Below are 14,785 nucleotides of genomic sequence, written 5' to 3'. Positions count from 1 at the left end.
CTTCCTTCCTTCCTTTTTTTTCTTTCTTTTTTTTTGTTTTTGTTTTTGTTTTTGTTTTTTAAACCATTCCTGCTATAGCTATTTTTGATACTTTGATGACAAATCTACAAAATTTTATGTTTTATATATTCATACAAAATGTTTAGTGATCTTTGGCTAGGTGTGGTGGCAGACACCTTTAGTCCTAGCAGTTGGAAGGTAAGGGTGGGCCCAAAGGCCAGAGTTGTTGACAAAGTAAGCTCCAAGCCAGTTACAGCTACACAGCTACACAGTGAGACAGACCCTATGTCCAAAAAACAAGTCTTTGATCTAGAAGGATACAGAGAAGAAGACTAGGTGGCTCTGGAGCATTGCCCAGAAACCTGGATAGGAATGTCATGGTGGGTCTCTGGGAAAAAAATACAGGTGTTCATTAGGAAATCAGTACTCCTGACTTTTACACCTATCTGTGACCTTAGAAAAGCAGAGTATCCTTTGTGAAGACAGAATATGGAGGGGATTATTTTCTTGAGTTTTCAGAGGTTGAAAACACAGGCCCTCAGGCCAGAGAGATGACTCAGCAGTTAAAAGCACTGACTGCCTGATACAGCAGCTGTCTGTAACTTCTCTTCCTGGAGATCTGAAGCTATCTTCTGGCATCCATGGGCACCGCACCACATGAGCTGCCTGTGCATACACACACACACACACACACACACACACACACACACACACATATATATATATATACATACATACATACATGTAGGCAGTGTACTCATACATATTAAATAAAATTGCGGGACAGTGGTGGCACATCCCTTTAATCCCAGCACTTGGGAGGCAGAGACAGGCGGATAAATAAAATCTAAAAAAAAAAAATTAGAAAGCACAGGCTCACCTAATGATTATGTTCTCCCTTGATATTTCATTGAATTCCCCCATATCCTCTTTTGCACATTGGCTTTTCAGAGTGCAAACATATTTTAGTGTTAGCCCAAGCTAGACCTGTTTGGAGCAGTAATACACTATTCTATTTGGAACCATTTGGACCACCTGTACTTCCTCTGTCCCAGGAGGTCAGCTTGTGTTTCAAAGCTGTACTAGAGCCAGAGATTTAAATCTTACATCCCCTTGTGGGTTTTTTGTTTGTTTCTTCCACAGGATCCTTTTGGAGAGAAGCGGGGCCACTTTGACTACCAGTCCCTCTTGATGCGCCTCGGACTGATTCGACAGAAAGTGCTGGAAAGGCTCCATAATGAGAATGCTGAAATGGACTCTGATAGCAGCTCCTCTGGGACAGAGACAGACCTGCATGGGAGCCTGAGGGTCTAGACCCTGCTCCCCTGCTCCTCCCCCCAACTCGAGAGTCCCAGCAGAGCCCCTCCCCTCACCCCAGGGATGGAGAGGCACTGTGCATCTCCCTTCAAAGGTGTCTGCAAGGTGGCAAGAAGCAAGCAAGCTCAACCCCAGGGTGTGGGGGTGGGGCTGGTCCTAATCTGACCTCTTCGGTGCTGGAGCACCTAGGGCAGCAGTCAATCCTGGATCAGGGCCAGGGTACCTTTGTGAAAGTACCTGGAGTGATGGCCTCTGGCAAAGCTAAACAACCAACACACCTCTCTGCAGGGCCAGCTAATTAGGGATAGGAGAAGACAGAAAATGAGAACCCAAGAGGGAGCATGCCCAAGTGGTTTATAGGGATATCTGGGAGTTTGGGTGGGGGTGCTGTCCATGACACTTAAGCAGTCTGGTTGGTTATCTGTTTGTCTTCAGTCTTGAAGCAGGGCTTCCCAACACCCTTTTCTTCCTCTCCCCTATTTTCCATGGGCCAGCATAACTTTGTTTTTCCTAATTTATATAGTCACTGTTCTAGACAGACCAAAGACAAGGAACAGTGGTGGAGTCTGGGCTGCTGATCAGTAAGCTTTACCTAGCACCTGAGCACCTTCTCCCTCACACCATTCCCTCCGAATTTTAGGTTACAGGTAGAAGGTAAGCCAGCTGGGACTGAGCCCAGGTCTCTGTGAAGCCTGCATGGGCGTCAGGAAGCTGCTCACTGTGTCCCCACAATCACTGATTTGAAAGGTTCCCAGCACAGGCAGCTGCAGCTTGTATGGGATTTGAGCCACTACATAAAATAGTCTCTTACAGACTGTCCTGAATAGTAGTCAATGAGGGTGTTTTCCTTGGGGTGGAGCACGGGAAGACTAATGCTAGTCCCTATTTTGTTTAGCTGTTATGTCTGTAGTCCCTGTCCTCCCTTCTGCCCTACCCCCATCCCTGGGGATTTGTGAGCATGGACAGCCAATGGCTTGAGGGGATTGTGACTGGGACTCTGGAGACTCCTCCCTTTATCTTTCCCTCTTTGTCACTGGAGCTGTTCCTTTCTTTGAATTTAGCTACAGTGATCCTTCAGCTGGTTGAGTAAGAAGTATGTGTTTTCAGTGGCTCTGGGTTAGAGGAACATATCCTTCCCAGTTTGATACAGTTCACACTTTTCAGGGTTGCTGTTCTGGCTTCCAATGGATGGTTAGTGATCCACATGATGCAGGCCTTCTGGTCAGTGTCCAGCCCTGAGAAATGGAGAGAACCACCTGCCCTGCCCGCTGCTATAAAGGTCTCTGCCTTGTGGATCATGGGACTCCCTTGCAGAGATAGGGAGAAGATAGGGCACAAAGAGGGACCTCTTGGGAGGGCAGAAAGCAGGGAACTGGACAGGGACAGGTCACTTGGGGAGCAGTTTTTTTGGCTACATGGAGGCTGGGTCATGTGGAGGTTTGAAAGGGGACCCTGCTTCCAACTTCCCTCTTGCATTCCCAGAGCTAGTCCAGGGCTGAGGATGCCTTTGGCCTGTGGGTCCAGTGTTGTCTGTCATCCATTAAGTGTTCCCACTTTCAAGTGACAATCTTCTCCTTGGTCCTGCCATGGGGCAGAGCATGTCTGGCATAGCAGCCTGACTTTTATGCCCTGGTTTTAAGTTGAGGAAATATATGCACAGGAGTCAAAGAGATGTCTTTATATCTGACTGTACATAAATGAAATTTTCTTTTTTTTTCCTTTTTGGTGCAATAAAGTTTGTTTTGGCAGAAGGAGGACCCGCCTGTGGGTGTGGGAGGGTTTGTGTAAAGAAACAGTCACCTGTGCCAAACTGACAGGAAGGAGGGCCTCTGGTTTCTGGAAGCATCTGTGGAAAGAACTATTTGTGGTGGGCTTTCTATCATTTGGAAGTGGGGGGCTATACTCTCAGCAGTCAGTGACAGAAACTACTAACCCTAAGTGGATTCAAAAGTAGCTTTCAAGACTTAGGTGAGCATGTCCTGTGAGGGCAGGTGGGAGTAAAGATGGACCCAGGCTACAGGATGTCAGTGTGGAAAAACCACTGTATTTGTGTCCAGCACCTAAGATCTGACAAGCTTGTAAGACTGGGTTATAAACTCAAGCCTTTTCCATTACCACATTCAAATGCTGTGAGAGAATTTTGCTTTCTAACAGAAGGTGTTTCCTCTTGATTGATCATGAGTGCAGAAAGAAAGAACCAGTGCATGTTCTGTCCTGCCAGCCTGTACTATAACTGCAATGATAGGATAATGTAGAGCCTGGCTTTAGCTTTGGCACTGCCTCTGGCATTCACTCCTCTTTGAATCAGATAACAGCTTAAAGCTGCTGTAAGGACAAATGGGCAGTGTATATAAAAGAACAGGGTAGGTACTCAGCAATTCTCCACCTTGAGTACAGGACCTGGTCGGGAACCAGTAAGGAATTTGGACAAATTGTTGAACCGCGGTGGGACTGTTCCAGTGACGTGCACGGCTTGCTTTCCTCTATCTTAACACCAGACTTCAGTTTCCTTCACATAGTTCGGTCTCTACAGAAGACTGCAAGACAAGTCACAGTGAGAGCCAAAGTCTGCTAGGGTGGAAAGGAAATGAGGAAGAGTTTGAATTGGTGAAGTGGGGATTTGTTTCACAGCTGTATTAAGGCTAGCCACAAGACTGAGTCAGCCCAGCCCTGAGTCTGTAGATGTTCTCAAGTCATTTTACATGGCTTGCTGCTATCCCTGTTACTCAGGTTATCCTCATTGGATCAAAGAGGCTTCCTCCAAAACAGATGAAATGTGAAGGCACTTCTAAAAATAATTACTGGGGGAACAAAAAAGGTAACTTTGAACTTTTTTTATAAACAAAGTTGTCCAGGTTTATTCACAGACAGGACGTCTTTTGGCCTGCTGCTGTCTACCCCTCCACACTCAGTCAAGGAAAGGCTTCTTTGGCCTCCTCAACTGATATCTCCTGGGAGTAGAGATCTGTGAAAAGAGCTGGCAGCCAGTAGTGGGCCTCCCCTGGAGCCTGCAGATCCAGCCAGGCCAGTCCTTCCTTCAGCAGGTGCTCCTGTAGGAAGAGACAGGACTGACATGAGAAAAGGGGGAGTAGTTATATTTGGGGAGCTAAGCAGCCCCCACACCTACTTTAACTTCTGGGAAGTTTGCAGACAACTTACATGTGCCTTCATTTGTTCACACACCCAGAAGGAATTGTGTTTGGCTTTGGTCACAGCCTGAATGTCCAGCTGCAGTACAGTTGAAGTCAGTGGAAAGAATGCAAGGCTCCAACAGTATATGCTGATACACTGCCTGTCTCACCAGCTCCCCAGAGCAAGTGGAGATCAGTGTTCTGGATGGCTTTCAGATAATTTGCAGGGAGCAAATTGGAAGCTACAATTGACTCAGTTCCTAAGATAAGCTGTTGACTGTCCAACACATTTTAGGCACATAATGTATTTTCTCTCATTTTACAGATAGAAGTGCAAAGACTTGGCTGGGATAAGGGAAAGGTACTGAAACAAAGTGTTCCTTCATTGTGCTCTCTCTTTGAACCTAAGTGTTTCACTAGATAAGTCTGTATATGCAAAATTATCCACCATATAATTTAATATGTAGTTTGTAATTACAGATAGATAATTATCTCCAGTGGTTACCAATTCCCTTTGCTCTGTGCTATCTTCAGTGCAAACTATATTTGTCATGCCCCCGATCAAGAGCTCAAGGTTCTAGGTTTTCAGGGAAGTTGGTGGGTACCACTGGTCCCTCAGTACCCAGTGTGCATTTTCAAGGAAGAGGCCAGCTTTAGGGAAGTTCTGCCTTCTCGGTGTTGCTGACAGAGATGCTGGGCTTCCTGATGGGAATAAAGCAAGGCTGTCTCTGAGCCCCAGGGCCATCTGTCACATACCAGCACTTGTCGAGCTCGCTCAGCCTCCCATTTAAGACTGGTTTTGATTTCACTGACAGTCACATACCCGTTTTTCTGGAGGAAGGAATAAACAGGAACTAAATCAGTTAAGAGTGTTGCTTGGAGCCCAGCACATGCCTAGAAGTAGGACATATATCTGGACAGGCTGCCCTTAAACAAGTCTGAGCATGCAGGATAAGAATGTGAAAGTTCCTAATAGTTGACTTTCAGGATGGAGAGACTGTTGAGTTCATCCTTAAGCTGGGTCCAAGGCACTAAGAGCAAATTACACCTCCATAGAGAACTCCAGAGCACATCAAGAGATTCAGAATGATTAACCAGGAAGGAATGGGGATAATCATAAATTTCATCGAACTATTTAAATGTGAAGCTGCTGTACCACCTCACCCCTACCCATCTTCCAGCACAGAAAGCCCCTTGCTTATCTAATTTTGTTTTATATTACAGAATTAAGAAAATGAACACATCTCTATGTCATGTTTATGGGGATGTTTATGTTTCAGGCATGCTGAGAAAGTGAGGCAGGGGGTTAAGTTTGTGAGGAACTCACAAACTAGTTTAAGACATCAAAAGGGCAGTCTGCCCCAAGAAATGTAGTTGTCTGCATATCTGTCTACCTGACTAGACTGTAAGCACCCAAAGGCAGGGCCTGTATTAGCCTCTCTGTCCCACAGCCTAGACAGGTATTTTACCCTGCAGTTGCTCAATAAATGTGCTGAACGAGCACAGGCCAGAGTAGTTCATCCATAAGACAGTCTTTGCACAAGGCCCAGGCAATGGACAGGTGGAAACCGCTCCTGACTGTGGCCCAGGCTGCCCCTCAGCACTCTCAAAAACACACCCTACCTCGGCCAGCTGCAGCACAACAGTGTGATCCATATTGAGCTCAGCTGGAACAGACTGAATGAGGTACGTGCCTCCCACAGGGATGATGCCGAATCCAGTGCCCAGGGCTTTCAGCTTCTTGATGGCCCTGATCAGGTCGTCTCTGAAGTGAGTAAGAGCAGCTTAAAGACCCCTGGCAAGTCAGGCCTGACTATCATACATTAAGCAGAACAGAAACCGAGAGTACAGTAAACTAGAGTGCTTGTCCGTTTTCATAGGGGCAACAGCTGAGTACTGCCATTTTCTGATTGTAGTTGGCAACTCTTGAAGAGAAAAAAACCCATAGAACAATGTGGAGCTCACACACAGCCAGCACACTCGAGGTTCACACCCCTTGCCAGGGAAAGGACACCTGTAGTGTGAATGCTCTTCTGGTACCCTACAAGAGCTGACTCAAGTCTGTATGAATACACTGGCTCCCCTCTCTTTTGAAAACTTGGTGTGAAAAAAGCAAGGCTGGCCGCCGCCTGCCACTGCTTTGCTTTCTTTTTAATATTCCTAGTCTCAGTACATCACTTGAGTCTGCTCTCTGGGAACACTTATTTTTTCTCAACCTGGATTTGCACAGTCAGGTCAACTTATGCCCTGTCACCTGACCCTCACCTTAGTCCCCAGTCTTTAGGTGCCTGCTCTAGTTTCCTTGACACCGAATAATCTTAACACATTAAAAAAATTAACATACACCAGATGTGGTGGCACACACCTTTAATCTCAATACTGCTAAGGCAGAGGCAAGTGGAATTCTGTGAGTTCAAGACCAGCCTGGCCTACAGAGTGTGTTCTAGGCTACATGGTGAGATCCTTGTCTCAAAAACAGGATTGTTTTCATAGGGCCAGGGATATAGTTCATAGTATAAGAACCTAGGTTCAATCCACAATACCAACAAAAAAAGAATGTAATTTTATGATACAGATTAAGAATGGTTCTAGGAATGGAGAGCACTGACTGCTCTTCCAGAGTTCCTGAGTTCAATTCCCAGCAACCACATGGTGGCTCACAACCATCTGTAATGGGATCAGATGCCCTCTTCTGGTGTGTCTGGAAAAAAAAAATATGGGATCTCAAAAAAGAAAAAAAGTTTCTAAAGCTAGCCTAGACATTGGGGGACTAGGAAGAAGGAGTGCTATGCTACATGATTTTAAAGTGTTCTTTCTAGCCAAATGCTGTGCATGCTGTAATCCCAAGAAGTGGTGAGGCTGGACAGAGGCGTCTCGGTGGCTAAGAGCTCTGAAAGAGTGGCTAGGTTTGACTTGCAGCACCCACAGAGCAGCTCACAACCAAAACAGTTCTAGGATCCAAAGGCATCTTATAGTCTCTGGGCACTGCACATAAAATTTTAAGAAAAGAATTATAGGGGGCTGGTGAGATGGCTCAGTGGGTAAGAGCACCTGACTGCTCTTCCGAAGGTCAGGAGTTCAAATAAGCAACCACATGGTGGCTCATAACCATCCGTAACAAGATCTGATGCCCTCTTCTGGAGTGCCTGAAGACAGCTACAGTGTACTTACATATAATAAATAAATAAAATCTTTAAAAAAAAAAAAAAGAAAGAAAGAAAAGAAAAGAATTATAGGTGGGTGGGATATCCATTCAAGGCCACTCTGAGCTCCACAGGCCAGCCTAGGCTAACACAGAGATCCTGGTTTTGGGTGTTTGTCTGTTTGTTTTGTTTTCCAACACAGGGTTTCTTTGTATAACCTTAGCTGTCCTTGAACTTGTTCTGGCTTTAAACTTAAGAGATCGGCCTGCCTCTGCTTCCCAAATACTGGGATTAAAGGCATGTACCATCACTGTCTGATGAGATACTTCAAAGGGTTGGAAGCAGAACATACTGGCTGACATCCTGAGCAAACTTGCCCCTTCCTTTTAACACCTGCTGATGTAGCTCCTCCAGAGTTATCAGACCTGTTGGAGAGGGACAAAAAGAAAAATGAAAAATTACCTAGATGGCTACAACTGCTTGAGATATATGGATAACCTCCTCTACAAGGAACAAATGTTCCTCAATCTCTCTAAAATACCAGGTCAGACCATGAGAAATCAGCCCTGGGACCTTGCTAAGACTTTCAACATCAGAGACCCAGGAAAGTCGGACAGCAAAGGCACGGTCATGAGCATGAGGGCTCACCCTGCCTGGAGTCCCTGCCCTCAGAAGACTAAGGCAGACACGAGTTCCAGGCCATACTGGGCTACAGAGCCAGAACTTGCCTCAGAACAACAACAAAAAAGATGGTCTACCAGATGGCCAATTTGATTGTCAGGTTTCTTTGCGATAAAGTCTCTGCCAGGTAGCCAAGGCAGGCTTCCAACTGAGTAGTCAGAGTGACTGAACTTTTTGTTATATAGCCCTGGTTCACCTGGAATTCACAGAAACCTGCCTGCCTCTGCTCCAGGGTGCTTGGGATAACACAGAACCATACATGGTTCTGTTTTACTTCATTTTATTGAGATAGAGGGTTACTGTGTAACCAGGTAGCCTCACCTTACTACATAGCCCAGACTGGCCTCCAATTCATGATTCTGCCTGAGGTTTTTTTTTTGTTTTTTTTTTTTAAAGATTTATTTATTTACTATATGTAAGTACACTGTAGTTGTCTTCAGACACTCCAGAAGAGGGCGTCAGATCTTGTTACGGATGGTTATGAGCCACCATGTGGTTGCTGGGATTTGAACTCCGGACCTTCGGAAGAACAGTCGGGTGCTCTTACCCACTGAGCCATCTCACCAGCCCCCTGCCTGAGTTTTTTTGTAATGAAATTACAGCTGTGTCCCTTACCATGCAGCAAAAAAAAATTTTTTAATTTTTAAAAGTTTTACTTACTGTGTGTGTATTAATAAACAGTATGTGTTAATACTGTGTGTATTATGTGGAGATATACATGTGGATATGCCAAGACATGCATATGGAGCTCAGGAAACGAGTGTGCAGAGTCAGTCGTCTCCCTTCATCTTTCTGTGGTTGCAGGAACTGAATTCATGCAGTCAGGCTTGCCCAGTAAACACAAGTACATGCAGAGTCCCCTCACTGGCCCCAGATGACCAAATTTGGAAATCACAAACCTCAGAACTCAAAGTCTGGGCTGGCCCCACCATACTTCAGAAAGGTGGGTCAAGTCTACCTACAGTTAAAATGAGAACTTTGTAATGCACACCAGTGTATACCAGGCCACCATCCTACCTTTAACCATGGCTGTAGAGATCAGCCATGGATTTGACAATATGAAAGAGTTAAGGTATGTCTCAAGACCTTACAGGCCTGCAGGCTACCGAATTTTAAAAAAGACAATCAGAAAATTAAGTCCAAAGCCCAGTTCACAAGTCCCAACCACCCTTACCTCCATTCCGATGTTTTAGGGCCAGGCACACTTCAATAATCTGGACACCCAGTTCATAATAGAAGTCCCCAACGCCCAGCATCTCAGACCAAAACCCTTTTCCAGCTAAAAACAGAAAAATAAAAGCTGTATTATTCATTTTCACCTCCTCTCTTCTCTCAATGCTGGACTGAATCTATCCAGTGGGAAGTCTCTCTGTAGAAGTTAGGCCCTGGTTCTTCCTCCCAGGCCCCCCGTGCCCAGAAGTAAGACTCAGACTCCAACCGTCCTAATCCTAAATGCTGCCATGCTTACTAAAGAGCCTCTGGGCCAGGCACATGCATGCAGAGTGCACACCAGCAATCCCAGCATCCTGAACGATGAGGAAGCAAGGTAAGCAGGTCAAAGTCATCCTCACTACATAGCAAGTTTGAAACCAGCCTGGACTATACAAGCTCCTGTCTCCAAGTGGGGGTGGGTTGGGTAGCAGAATAACTCAGCTGGTAAAGTGATGGTTCACAGCTGTCTGTAACTCCAGTACCAGGGGATCTAAAGCACTCTTGTGGCTCCCTTGAGCTCAGGCACAAACATGGTACACAGGCAGACAAAACACCCATACACATAAATAAAACATTTTTAAAATCCAGGTGTGATGACACACACTTTAAATCCCAGAAACAGAGAGGCAGAGGTTAGCAGATCTCTGAGTTGGAGGCCAGCCTAGTCTATGTAGTAAGACCCTGTCAAAAAAGAATTCTTCTCTTTACCAGACTTCCCTTTAAATGGCTCAGCAGTTAAGAGCTTTTACTTGCTCTTTCTAAGGCCCAAGTCCCATATCCAGCACCCAAGAAGGCAGCTCACCACAGACTATAACTCCAGTTCACTGGCCTCAGTGGGTATCTGTGATCACATACATACTATGCTGTCCCCCCAAACATAATTTAAAAATATAAAAATAAATCTTTTTTATCACTCCGGCCCAAAGATTTATTTTTTACTTGTAAGTGCACTGTAGCTATCTTCAGACACACCAGAAGAGGGCATCAGATCTCATTACGGATGGTTGTGAGCCACCATGTGGTTGCTAGGATTTGAACTCAAGACCTCTGGAAGAGGAGTCAGTGCTCTTAACCACTGAGCCATCTCTCCGGCCCCCTAAAAATAAATCTTTAAAACGCATTTCTTTTTCTAATAAGAGGAAAGTCATGAAAAAAGAAAAAGTGTACTAAAGATTGTTCAAGAAAAGATGGTGCCCAGACACTACAGCCAGCATTCCAGGCTCTCCACCTTCCACCTCAGAAAGGCACACACAGTCCTCATTGACGTTCCCTAAACATATATTCTCCGCATTTCCTTGAAGGCCCATCTAGAGATGCCCCACAGAAGAGCCGTAACAGGGAGCTGCTCTACGGGTCTACTCCACAGAGGCAACTCCTTACAGGCCAGGGGATCCACCCCGATGGTAGCACACATGTCCTGGAACTGGACTCGGAACTCAGGATTCTTCCGGATCTCTTGCTTGTGCTTGCTGGCAAATTCTTCTAGGTTGGTCTTGAACATGTCTAGCTGTTTTGACATCTGTTAAGAAAGACAAGGGAGATTAGAACAACCCAAGTACCATCAGAGGCTAAATATAGGCCCCCAGCCTGGTGGCAGAGAAAATTCCAAAATAACCAATCTCTGGCTGGCAAGATGACTCAGGGCTAAAGGGACCTGCTATCAAGGCTGACAATCTGGGTTGGATCCCTGGGCCACACAACGTACAAGGAGAGAACCAACTCCTGTAAACTGTCTTCTCACATCTATTATGGCAGGAGCCCAGACATTACACACAAAGAAATGTACCAACAACAAAACAACCAATTTCCTTCTGATCCACCATTACCCTATTTATTCTGTGTTTTCTTTGTGTCTTTGTCCTTATTTTGAGATGGGTTCATGGAGTCCTGTCTGGCTTGAACTCACTATAATACAGTGGAAGGCAACCTTCAACTCAATCATCCTGCTTGTACTTCCCAGGTGCTGAGATTACAGGCACTGACATTGATTCTCAGCTTTGTGTTCTGCCTCCCATCTATGATCCCATCGATGCTCTTCTCTAAGCTCCCAAACAGTCCTGCTGCAGGCAGAGAGATGATATTGGCTCCTCTATTCTAAGATCTGTGTTTGTTTTCACTTGTCCCAGTTCTGATCATCAACATGCACAACAAATGTGCTTTTTCTCTTCTTCCTGGAAGAATTCATTAAACTAAAAGGACAACAATCTATTTTGTCTTTAAAAATGGAAGAATACCCAGGCAGTGGTGGCATACATGCCAGCACTTGGGAGGCTGAGGCAGGTGGATTTCTGAGTTCGAGGTCAGCCTGGTCTACAAAGTGAGTTCCAGGTAAGCCATGGCTACACAGAGAAACCCTGTCTCAACACCCCCCCCCCCAAAAAAAAAAGAAAAAAGAAAAAGAAAAAGAAAAACCACCACAACAAAAAACAATGATACTAAAAGACGCTGCTGTTCCTAGGGAAAACAGCATACTAGTCTCAACTGAGAACAGTAATTAAAAGAATATAGAGATTTCTGATAATTTTATATGGCAAATGAAGAGATGCTGGGTTAGAAGTGATTACTCTTGGCAACCTAAAAGTTCTTTGTTAATTAGAGAAAAAGGAAGGTAAGAGAGATAATTCTTCTCTCTCTCTCTCTTTTTTTTTTTTTGGTTTTTTTTTTTTTTTTTTTTTTTTTCGTTTGTTTTTTGAGACAGGATTTCTGTGTAGCCCTAGCTGTCCTGGAACTCACTCTGTAAACTGTCCTGGCCTCAAACTCAGAGACCCACCTGCCGATTTCTGAGGCAGGCAGATTTCTGAGTTCGAGGTCAGTGAGTTCCAGGACAGCCAGGGCTATACAGAAAAACCCTGTCTTGGGGGGGGGGGAGCCCATTTCAAGCCGAAGCCCCTCTTCCTCACCACTCACAATGCCCAGGCGCATTCAGAGTCCATACACGAAAGGGTGAGGTTAGATTAGGGAACTGAACCCATCACTCATCCACCCTCCTGAACGTTCCCAGTTGCTGAGAGTCACAGGTGCCACAAGTCAGGCACGTTTTCATCACTGTGAGGTAAATGAAATAAAAAACGGTAAGTTGGGGTACAGTTTGGGGATGGGTCACATACTCTGCATGTGCCAGACCCTGGGTCTGATACAAAGCACCACAGTAAAGGATGCTTTCATGCCTTTCTATAGTCCTTTCATGCCACCACTGGGGAGGCGGGGGAGGGGCGGGGCGGGGGCAGGGACACAGGCAAGTGGAGAGCCTATTCCAAGGCCACGCTGCTCATCCCGGCTAGTCCCATACCAATGATAGGCAGTAAGAGGCTCTCACAAAACAAACAACAAACAAAGAGAGGCCAGACTTGGTGCCACATGGCTGTAGTCCTAGCATTTGGTAGGCAGAGGCAGGAGGATCTCTGTGAGTTCCAGGACAACCTGGTCTACATTGTGAGTTCCACGACTGCCAGGTGTGCATGGACCGTGTCTCAATAAAAGAAATAAAATTAAGAAAAAAAAAAAAAAGGCATCTGTCTTGCAGACTGTTCAACCTTGAACACCACCATTCTTATTATTAATCATTATGACTAAAGATTATCATTTCAAAGTATCTCTCATAAGATTAATGATTTTACTTTTTGTCTCAACTTCTTTAGACATGCATATGAATCTCATTGGCTTAGGCTTTCCTAATGCTACTGCAATGTTATTAGTAAATAAATATCAGCATTTGTTTTTCTTTTGCTTTTCAAGACAGGGTTACTCTTTGTAGCCATGGCTATCCTGGAATTCCCTCTGTAGACCAGGCTGGCCTCCAACTCAGAGATCCATCTGTCCCTGCCTTCCAAGTCCTGGGATTAAAGGCATGCGCCACCTCTGCCTGGCCAAATGTCAGTACTCTGAGGAGAAATTATCATTCTGGTTTTTAAAGAAAGTTTACATTTTGGCTGTGTTGAGCATGGCTTCCAGCACTTATGCATGTCAGGCAAACAGTCCACCGCTGAGGTGCATTCCCAGATCACTGGGTGAATTTTTAAAATCTAGGTTGACATGGACTTGTATTGAGGACTGAACACGACCATGTATGTAAAGAAGCCATAAGGTTGGGAGTGATGGTATCTGCTACTGATCAGACTGAGGCTGGACAAGCTGGGAGCTCAGCCTTGGCAGCAAAGTGAGACACCATCTTAAAAAAACTAATAACAAAAAAGACAATAACCAAATAAGATAAAAAGGGGAAACGCACAAGTCTAATCAGTCAAAAATCTTAGCTAGTATTACTAGCCATTCTCCCTAAATCTGGATTTGTCTGACATCCCACTTTTGGTTCAGTGAAGACGATCTATACCGAAGGTATATTGCCCAGCCCTGGTCCATCTCCCTTCCCGTCTGGAGCCTTTCAGTCACTCACCTGGGCCAGCTGGTCCTCGGCCAAGACAGTCCCTCGCTCCTTATACTTGGCCTGTCAGACAAAAAAGACCGGCATGAGTTGAGGCAGTGCTCGCTAAGGCTCCCACTGCGCTGCCACTGCCTTAGTATTAAGGCTCTGTCTTAGACAGTGACTTAACCGGCCGCCTCCTGACACTCCAATCACTCCGCCCCGGGCTCCGGAGAAACCTGTCATCTACAGATCTGGGGGACTAGAACTCCACTCCGGGAGAATTCGGTGTCTCGAGGGCAGAGCAGGCTTCAGCCCGGCTTCCTTCCCGCTCACCTCGGCGAGTTTCTTCTTGGCAATGGCGCCGGCTCCCACCCCGCGCCGGTGCATCCCCACCCTGGGCCCGCGGGCCGCCCCGCAGCCGCGACCCCAGCTCTCCGCGTCCCAGGTTCTGTCGCCAGCTCCCAACGCGGAAGCCGGGTGCCGTGCGTCATCCGAGCGCGCCGGAAGTCTCGATATCCACTTCCTGCCGCGGAGTGGAGGAGCGTCTTGCAAGGGCCCCAGTCCCCGCCGTAGCTGTGGGCCAATTTCCACGAAGGGCAGATGACATCGGGAGCGTGAACCCCGTCTCCTATTGTAATTCCCCATGCATCCTACCAAGGTGGGCGCCTGGAGAGCGACAGGTGCTTCCGGGACATGACCAAGAACTGCGTTGGCCATGGAAGGAGCCATTTTTTTTTTTTTTTTTTTTTTCCAGCCAGGGTCTCCATAACCATGGTTGGTCTGGAACTATGTAAGCCAAGCTCACTTCGAATTCACAGAATTCTCCTGCCTTTACCCCCAAATGTTGGGACTAAATGCATAAGCCACCACGCTCATGGGTGCCACCTTGAGCGAAAGCCAATAATAAAACTAAATCTTAGATTTAAAAAAAAAAAAAA

General features: G+C 45.9%; 2 protein-coding genes across 3 annotated transcripts in view; one reads left to right on the top strand and one right to left on the bottom strand.

The window, feature by feature from the left end:
• Positions 1-3,071, top strand: part of Ube2z (ubiquitin conjugating enzyme E2 Z) — a 20,357-nt gene extending 17,286 nt beyond the window's left edge. The window contains exon 7 of the mRNA XM_021213078.2: positions 1,144-3,071. Within this exon, the coding sequence (XP_021068737.1) occupies positions 1,144-1,314 (171 nt within the window). The 3' untranslated portion in view covers positions 1,315-3,071. The remainder of the gene's footprint in view (positions 1-1,143) is intronic.
• A 1,065-nt stretch (positions 3,072-4,136) lies between these two features.
• On the bottom strand, positions 4,137-14,357 carry Snf8 (SNF8 subunit of ESCRT-II). Of its 2 annotated transcripts, XM_021213191.2 has the most exons (8): positions 14,181-14,357; positions 13,878-13,928; positions 10,865-11,003; positions 9,447-9,551; positions 7,944-8,016; positions 6,072-6,213; positions 5,205-5,279; positions 4,137-4,367 (listed from the first exon to the last, which is right to left on the bottom strand). In XM_021213191.2, the coding sequence occupies exons 1-8, from the start codon at positions 14,232-14,234 to the stop codon at positions 4,230-4,232; spliced, it is 777 nt and encodes a 258-aa protein (XP_021068850.1). In that variant the 5' UTR covers positions 14,235-14,357; the 3' UTR covers positions 4,137-4,229. The 2 variants fall into 2 exon arrangements, with proteins under 2 accessions (XP_021068850.1, XP_029401875.1); XM_029546015.1 differs by having other exon boundaries at positions 4,137-5,279.
• Between the last annotated feature and the right edge of the window lie 428 nt (positions 14,358-14,785).

The sequence above is a fragment of the Mus pahari genome, chromosome 14, assembly GCF_900095145.1.
Source record: "Mus pahari chromosome 14, PAHARI_EIJ_v1.1, whole genome shotgun sequence".
NCBI lineage: Eukaryota > Metazoa > Chordata > Mammalia > Rodentia > Muridae > Mus > Mus pahari.
Note: the sequence above shows the minus strand (reverse complement) of the source record. Positions and strands in the feature narration are given on the sequence as shown.

Coding starts and splice junctions, on each gene's coding strand:
- Snf8 (XM_029546015.1), bottom strand. CDS start 14,234: ATGCACCGGCGCGGGGTGGGAGCCGGCGCCATTGCCAAGAAGAAACTC. Junction 11,004..13,877: donor CCGAGGACCAGCTGGCCCAG/GTGAGTGACTGA, acceptor CTTTCTTAACAG/ATGTCAAAACAGCTAGACAT. Junction 5,280..6,071: donor TTGTGCTGCAGCTGGCCGAG/GTAGGGTGTGTT, acceptor TCCTTCCTCCAG/AAAAACGGGTATGTGACTGT.